The following is an 8,942-nucleotide window of genomic DNA, read 5'->3' on the forward strand; positions in this document are numbered from 1 at the left end:
TCCCTTCCAAATCTAAGGATTCTATGGTTCTATGATTTTATTCTTAAATGTTTCGACAGCATTTTTTAAGTATGGTTTGATAAAACCTTTCTCTTCTCTTCACCAGCAAGCTGTGTTTTTGTTTTAAGTAAGAAAGTGGTCTAATGTGACCTGACAGCAGCTCCATATTTTTTTCTAAACATGTCTATAGATAATATTTCACATGAAAATAAACAAGCTAGTCTTTGACTGCCTCTTTCAGGTGAGTAGCACATGCTCGATAATCTTGCTATCTTGAAATATGATGTAAAGTCATTTGCATTAGTTGTTGGCTTGCTGAGAAATGCCCTGGTGCCATTGTGTAGGAAATTGGGCAATTCAAATCCAGTAACGGAATGAGAAGGATGGGAGTGATGAGCATGCATCATGTGAGCCTTGCTCCTTCCTCTCCTGCAGTTTTGTGTATTGCTAGTGTCTAAACAATTTATTAAAATCCTCTTATTTACTGTTATCTCAGAGATGTGAAAATGAAGAAAGGGATTTTTGTTTATCTGTTTAAAACTAAAGACTGAATCTCAGTATCTCTGTGTGTATCCAAAGGGATGGAAATGAAGATCAAAGGTGTTGTGTTTTTGTTTTTCTCGGATAACTTATCCTTAAAGTCATGGAGTGTAAAGGTGGTTTTCAGCTGAAACCAAAATGGAGCAGATATTAAGAACACATATTACTTGGTGTGTGTATCTGAAATGCATTTTCTGTACTTGCAGCTGAACTGCTCAGCTGGAGTAGGATTGTCTGTGAGTAAGCATCCTGGCTTCAGTGGAAAATTTGCATTTGCAATAGTTATATTAAACAGTTTGTATACTCTTGCCTTCAATCCAGACACTTGCAGTTGTCTACTATGAAAAAAGACTGAGAGAGATGAGTTGTTTCCTAATTAAAACTAAGTGTGTGTGCTTTGCATGTAATACAGATGATGAATATCAAGCCTGCATCTTACATTTTAGGGAAACAATCTTTAAAGTGTGTATTAGAATGCCATCTCTTTTCTGAGAGGTATTAAACCTGTTGTTTAATCCATGTTCAATAAAGTAAATCCTTACACAGTGACAAGCAGTTAGAAGTAAAGAAATTATTTTATTGGTCGCAAAAGATGCTACCTGTGCCTTGCACAAATGTCTTGGTTGATATGTTGCTTGTAATATCTGAACTGCTGCTGGCTATGGGAGCTCCCAGCAAGTAGGAGAAAGCAGCAAACAGGTTTTTTTCCAAAAGAAATCCAAACCATAGTTTAAAAAAAAAAAAAAAAAAAAAAAGCATTTAAATCTGAAAAGTCTGTGAAATGCTAGATGAATTTCATTTTTAAATCTTAATTAAAAGAGCTTAGAGATTACTTCTCATGACTCAAAACCATCTCTTGGAGATGTGGCATCTTTGACCTCTTGCTCAAAATAAATGAAGCACCCTGTTTCTTGCCAGTTCTCAATAAACTATCATCTGAGTTGTTATTTTCTGAAATGCATTTCTAACATATGCTTGCCATAAAATCTCATAAGGATTTTGTTTCTTCCTAAGGCTGCCTGAGTTACATTCACTTCCAGTGACTGCTGTGTTAGCACGGCCCTGTCTTGAGGCCAGGTTCTCAAAAACACTACTTGTTTCCCTGCAGATTCTGAGGCTCTTCCCCTTCATGTAGCTGTTGGTGAGCAGGCACATGCAACACCTCCCACAGTTTGTTTTGTTTTTCTTAAGAGCGGATCTTTAAGAAAGATCACTTGATACTGCTTGATTAACTTGTTGTTTTTCAGCCAGAGTAGCAGGAGCTGGGTTTGTTCAGCATCCTTCCAGAGTTAGATAGGGTAACGTGTAGAGGACACAATACATCTTTGAGGCACATCATCATCCCTGTGGTTGAGAAGACCTCTGAGTGTTTTGGGGTTTCTAAACAATATGCTGTACAGTCATTTTCATCATGCATACCTGAATATTTTATCGTGGCTCTTCTTAGTGTGCCATATTTTGTTGTTGGACTCCCTGACCTGTGGAAGCTATAACAGTGCAGCTGCTCTCCCCCAGAAACTTGCAGCACCCTATGCAAGTACTGTCAGTTTAGCTTTGTCTGACCAACTGTCAGGACTGAATCAACAGAGAGGCGTGATGAAACGTTTTATAAGAGGTCTCAGCTTTGAAAGGCACAGTTAGAGATGCAGCTTACGTGCCTTGGGTCTCTGCACTGCGCAGAGCTCGCTGTCACAGCTGTAGCTCATCTTCTTGCACTCTAGGATTGATTTTAATGCACTGGTGTCCAAACTGGTGGCTTGCCTGAGCTGCAATGAGTGAAGGGCTGGTGTTTTGGTTGCTCGCTGGGGGTTTAGCTGGGCAGGGAAGAACCACAATGGCACAGTGTCACAGGGCACACTGCGTTACAGGCTGCATGCAGCCCATGGGCTGCAGGTTGGACGTGTCTGATTTAATGCAATGAAGAGCCTTTGCTGAGTTCCAGGGCCTGTTTGGCTGCTGCAACGTTGGTGTTGACCGTGCTGCTTGGTCTGGCAAAGTTGACAGTGCTAAAATTTTCAGGTACTTTGTGTGCTTTCTCTGTTGTAATAGGTGAAATGAGTATTGTAGGTGGTAACGCTGTTGTTGTCACTGTACCAAGCCCATTGCATGACCACAAAGCTGTTTCTGTACTCTTTCACTAAGGAGCAATGAACTGATTCAGGCATCTGAGAAAGTGGAGTGTCGGGAGGTGGAAGGAACACGTATTTAGAAAAGCTCATCCAGTGTGTTTGTGGGCCTTCCTAACCCTGGCTGTACAGCAGCTGTGACCTGTACAGCCCTGTCCGCCTGCAGCAGGGCTGAGTGTTCTGCAGTAGCAGATAGAGAATTTTGTGGAATTAGTGTTTCAAAATAAGTATGAAAATTCATGAGGTTGTGTTAAAGAAATATTGAGGGAGTGAAGACAGAATGATTAAATGAAACATTTTCATTCTGAAATAATTGACGTGCTGCCGTTAAATCTGGCTGCTGTGAGATCCATGGTGCAGACAGGCTGTGTGAGTTTACCTTAGAGCTTGCATTCAAAATAAGTAGGATGATGGAGCTTATTATATGGAGCTTGTTTAAAATACCTCTGGCTTAGCAGATCTTGTTTTAATTTGAAAGGACGAGGCACTATCATCTTTTTCATGTGAAAAGTTACTAGTGTATTTGGTCTCTGAGTTGAAGGCTTTGATTAGTATAAGATAAGGCTAGTCCTGCCATAGAAAGAGCACCACGTGCATTTGTTTGCTCCTTAATGCACTGATACCAGTGAAGGCTTCATGTCTTGTTCTGCTACTGGATGTGAGCTTTATTTATCTTTCCCTTGGTTAGTCTAAAGCACTAGCTTTTGCTAAGAATGCTTCAGAGATTCTGAGTGTTGGTAGCAGGTTCCAGTCCTAACTAGTCCTAACGTTGCTAGGGCATAATTTGTGCATAAAGAGGGCAGCCTAGTTTTCTTTAACTATACTTACTAATAGCAGGAGCATCTTTTGGGTTCCTCTGGATATGGTGACTGACATGGAAGGGAGGCTGGCAGCAAGTCAGGGCAAAGCTTTGTACAGTGGGTGGAAATGGTGTTTCTCACCAGATAGGTTTGTGTTTGAACTTTAATGTGACTTGCTGCTCAAGTTCTCCCATGAGCCTCTTCATTTTTGCAGTTTACGTCTCGTATTTTAAACTATCATCTGTGGGAGAAGGTGTTTTTTCCTGTAAACATGCAGATGTATGGCTACGTGGATGAGAACTGTTTCTTTGCTGGTTTATTTTACTCACTGGATTTGTTTAGAGAAAGCATAGGTACCACTGAACCCACTCAAAGAACAATACTGACTCAGCAAAATAATAATAATAATAATAATAATAATAATAATAATAATAATAATTTGTTGAGGAGGGACCCTGCTGCCCCCCTTTGATGCAGTGTTTTTGTAATGCAATTTACTTTCTATACTTTTGGGCCTCTTTGGGGCCCATTTTGATAGAAAGCTGGGTAACCCATAGGGAATCACAGCTGGACTCTTCAAACAAATCAGCGTGCATGCCATCTGCATGGCAGGAGTCAGAGCAATTAAGCCTGCAAGTCCAGGTCAGGCCTTACCTGTCTCATTCTGCAAACCCACATGCCATCCATCCCCTTTGTGTTCTGCTCTTCTGTGCTGCGCTGCCTTCCCTCTCTGCTGGTCCCATAAGGTGAAGAGAAGGAGAGGCTGTTGCTTGGAATCTGTAAAGATACTGAAAGATGTTTTTGGAGTTTTTTTTTTTTTTCCCATAAGATAAGTAGATAGTTCTTATGGTTTCCCCATAAGATAAGTAGATAGTTGGTTCCCAGATGAATTAGGACTGTAAGAAACTTCTGAGCTTCATTGTGAGCAAGGAGAAGCTTTAAATAGCCACGGGATTGAATGTCCTAGCTTTTGCCATCAACATTGTGAATAAGTACAGCTGCTTATAGTGTCCTGCCCAGAGTGCTGCTACAGGTAAGCAACATAAAGCCTCTTCAACTCTCATTGTTACTTAACGTACGCCTAGAAGTTTAAAACATGATATTACACTCCTAACATCATTATAAGGTGATGCAAAGAATTAAAGAATGATGTATTCATAGCACAGAGATGTAATCATTCCAGTGTCTTCATGCTTTGTGATTAGAAATCCCTATTTTATAATTGTTATTAGGTTGTCTGATAGTTTTTCCCATTCTAACATTTCTGCATTTGCTGCCTGTTGTTTTGCAGGTAAATGTGTTTTTTTGATATGTTGAAAGGAAAATGCTGTCTTCATAAATTGACATGTCAGATAGAAAAGAAAAAACTGAAGAGGTGGAAATAACGCTCTTCTTATTTGATGCTTTATAACTCAGCAGAAAACTGACAACCATTAGGGATGGAGTGAACTTTAGGAATCTTCTTATGGAAGTAAAACTAGGAAACTACTTCTGCATTCAGTGGAGAAGGGGGTTTTATGATATGGTTCATGATGTCAGGAATAGAGGAAACGTGTGTAACGTTTTGCCTGCAAGAGCACCTGTACGTTGAGGTTGGTGTTTGGCTGTATTATCTGTAGGCACAGCCAGTACCTGATATCAGTAACATTGTGCAGAAAAATGTTTTAAAGGGTCCTGCAGTGATCAACCAGAGCAGTATTACGTCCTCTGTCCTTTATTCAGTCAAACCCTGTCTCATCCCCAGCTTGTTAGGCATCCTGTAGCCCAGTGGGCACAGTGTTATTTATGTTTTTATACTCTTGTCTGCTTCTCTCTCAGTTCCATTCTCAGTACTTGGTTTTAGTTAATTACTGGCCTTCTGTCTGGACTGCTCTCTCTTGTGGTTAACCACAGGGACTTGTCCAATTGCTCTCCAAATTGTGCTACAGAGTATGATGAGGAGTGTCACCTGAGGAACACAAATGTCCTTTGCTCTGAACTCTGCTGCTCGGGTTTTCCTTGGGCAGTGGAGGAACTGGTTTTTGCTGGCATTTAGCTGGGCTCTGCTTATCTGTAATTCTCAAAAGAGGCCAGCTGGATTGCCCTACAGGGCTCTGCAAAAGCCTCTGCCTTGAGGCTGACAGAAGTGTTCAGCTGTGTGGTCCTGTCTCCACTGAAAGTGTTTAATTTGAATTAAAGAAAAGATGTTGATAATCCTGCAACTGTTTCAGCTTTTGTACTTGGGCCACCATCACTACAATAACACAGGGCGAGATGGGAAGTTTATCATCACGTAAGCAAATAAGACTGCTTCATGTGTCAGCTTAGGGGAGGACGAAGCTGAATATTCTCCGGACCTTAAAAAGTAAATATGATGCTGTCTCTTTTATGTGGCTCTCCTCACCATTTTCCAGTGTGCAGTACACACATGGGTAAGACTTCTGACACTGTGAGAACCTAAAGTCATAGAATCATAAGATCGCTCAGGTTGGAAAAGACCTTCAAGATCATTGAGTCCAACCACAACCTGACCATCCTACCCCAACTCTAACAACCCTCCACTAAATCATGTCCCTGAGCACCACATCCAAACGGTTTTTAAACACATCCAGGGATGGTGACTCAACCACCTCCCTGCCATAATCTTGCCATAGGAAACAGTTTGAGTGCAAAGCTGCGTCTGGTCAACCCGGACTGATGGCATTTGTCTCCTTGGGTTGTTGGCTCATTACCTGCTGAAAAGCAGCACCAGTTGAATAGGTGTGGTTTAATTTGCTTCCCAGCAAGGCCACAGAAACATTGTAAAACTGTCAACTGGAAATGAAGTAACCTTTTTGTGTGGAAGTTACTCTCTCTCTTTGTGTGGTGTGTGTATGCTATCAGTAATGGCATTTTTGTACTTTCCCATAGTATGACTGTGTATTTTGAGCACTGTGTATTCAAAATGGTCTGTGCTCATCAGCTCTTTGAATGTAGTGCATCTCCTATCTTTCTCCTTTTTCCTTTTCTAGTTTGCAAAACAGTGCTCACTACAAATTTATTGGAATGAAAATTACGTGAAAGTGTTAAGATCTTCCAGACAAGATCTTCCTTGCAACTCTTCCTCAAATTCAACATGTTCTGAAGTCTGCTTTGTTTGTGCTTTGATCCACTGCGCTGAGTGTAGCAGTGTGGTTAGCTCCTATTAGCTCTGATATGCTGCCTGGGGCCTCAGCTAAGACTTGAGCTGTGTTTGGAGGGAGAAAAGAAGTGTATTATGGTGAATCTTACGATGCAAAACCCTTTCTGACTTTGTCAAGATGAGGTGTTGCAGTGTGGCTGATGGAGATGGCTTTGTAGTAGTGCTTGGTGTTGTGCTTTCACCATGCCTGTGTTTTCACTTCATCCCTTCCAGCTGTTCCTCTCATTTCCCAAATGGTTTTGCAGGAGACGTTTCCTGGTCTATCAAGTGACCTTAGCCAAACTATTTCCTTTCTTTGCATTTTAGTTTCCCCAGTAATAAAATGGAGATAAAGAGACCTGCTTTCTTTTGTCAAGCACTTAGTCATGTGCTTATGAAATGTGCTATTTAAAGATTTTTTTATTTATAACTTCCATACAAATAGCCCAAGTTTGTTTGATTTACTTTATTAAAGTCTGAGGTTCTGAACATCCTTTGTTTTTGACAGGGTATGTTATTGATGGCAGTAAAAATGCTCAGAATATGAAGCTATTGACTGCTGTTTATGGGTATTAAAGCATTAAATGTAATTACTGCCTATTATCAGTTATTCCAGTGTCTCTGGAATCTGACAGTGGTTTCCCACAGATAGGTCTCTTGGTTACCTAAGAATGGTCCATTAAAGGGTTTTCAGAGAGGCTTTTATTGCTTCATGGTTAAAATGTTTTTTCAGCATACTCTGTCCGTGATGACTTCAGCTTTAGGAGGAGGTTATAACAATCCCTTTGTGAGGTAACTGGATTGCACAGAGATATTTAAGCCATACGTTGAGGTATGTGCTGCCCGTTTGAGTTTTAATTCACCTCCATCACCCCACTGTGCTGCCTTACATTGGAAGGGTTTCTCGCTTGACCCTGGTTTTACAGCTCTGAAATAGCTCAGAGTACTTCATTGAACATGGCACTCCATTGCCCTCTGGCAACACAGCACATAGCTCTTCTCTCTGAGTGGCTCCTTTTGTTTTGCAGACAGTTTCCATCCTGGAGCAGAGGCTGACCCTCACCGAGAACAAGCTGAAGGAGTTTCTGGAGAACCAGCAGAAAATCATTGAGAACAAAGAGAATTGAGTTTGTGAAAGAGGAGCACTGCTGAAGGCTCTTGGAGGTTGCAGGGGTTTGTATTCCTAACAGACTGGGTGACTTTAATGATTTGGAGAGTAATCAATTTTTAATTCATATGTACAGTTACTGTATCTGTAAATACAAAGCTTTGTAACTTTACTAAAATAAAAGATTTTTATTTATAAGTATGGATGACTTCTGTGATTTCTTGTATTTTCCAGGTACTGTAGGAACCAGTGAGGGGTCTGAGGACCATCTGTGAAAAGGTTTCATCTCTCCTGCCTTAGCTGCTGCTCAGTGAAAGTGTTTAAACTTTCTAGAGCTGCCAAATGGTTTGTTGCTGGCTATATGGCACAAGCAAAATCTCCCAGAATATCCTGGGAGAGGTGAGTGGGAGCTCACCTCTGTTCTCAGATCACAGATCCTAGTTAGCACCTGTTGAATGGTCTGCCTCACCAAGTTCCAGTTTGTGCCTGGCAAATCTGATGATGTGGATTAAATGCTGACTTTGTGCAGAGGCTAGCCCAGTGGTGGGATTTAACCTGCTTCCTCATGCAGTCTGTGGAAAACTTTGCTGTGCTGAGGCTAGAGGAGAGGCCCTAGCTGTGCTAGGTCAGATGCTGGGTGGATTGTGAGGCAGCTGTTGTTTTCTATCTGTCCATTTACTTAATTTAAAGGAAGGGTAGAGGGAGGGAAAAGGCAACCAGATAGCAACACACTGGCTGCAGCCAGGAACCTTTTCTCTTTTCACACTGGACTGCCTTTAATTTTCAGTCATTTTGCAGATGATTTTACAGCTGAATAGCTCATCGTTCACCCCCTTCCCTGCATCAGGCTTCTAAGACTTCAGGTCTTCAGCAGGTGTTCAGTATGTAGCTGCAAAAGAATTTGGACTTCTAGTAGATACTGCTCTACAAGATCGCTTTTGCTAACACACACTGCAGAACTCCTTTCTTGTAATAAACCCTTATGTACATTCTCAAGAAATGAGCTATAGGAACTTGAGTGTCTCAGAGTTCACCAAACCCTCCCCACGACTTTCTGAACCGTTGGGAGTTTGCTTCTCTCCCTATCCGTGACAGTCACACTTGTTTGCCAGACTCCAGAGCTTCCAAAGCCCCCATCTCCAGATGTGCTGTGGGCATCGCAGATGCTTGAGACTTGGCTGGCACCCTTATTTCACACACAGCTTTACAGACCTTAAGGCTAGACCAGT

General features: G+C 41.5%; 1 protein-coding gene across 4 annotated transcripts in view; it reads left to right on the forward strand.

Annotated features, from left to right (window-relative positions):
- Nucleotides 1–7,888, forward strand: part of POC1A (POC1 centriolar protein A) — a 61,299-nt gene extending 53,411 nt beyond the window's left edge. For 3 of the 4 annotated variants that reach the window (XM_031609437.2, XM_090147946.1, XM_090147945.1), the window contains one exon: nucleotides 7,634–7,886. In XM_031609437.2, coding sequence (XP_031465297.2) covers nucleotides 7,634–7,732 — 99 coding nt within the window. In that variant the 3' untranslated portion in view covers nucleotides 7,733–7,886. Of the gene's footprint in view, nucleotides 1–7,633 lie in introns of all 4 variants that reach the window. The other variant, XM_090147947.1, reaches the window with a different exon arrangement.
- The last annotated feature ends 1,054 nt before the right edge of the window (nucleotides 7,889–8,942 follow it).

Source organism: Phasianus colchicus, chromosome 11 (assembly GCF_987193195.1).
Source record: "Phasianus colchicus chromosome 11, bPhaCol1.hap1.1, whole genome shotgun sequence".
Classification (NCBI taxonomy): domain Eukaryota; kingdom Metazoa; phylum Chordata; class Aves; order Galliformes; family Phasianidae; genus Phasianus; species Phasianus colchicus.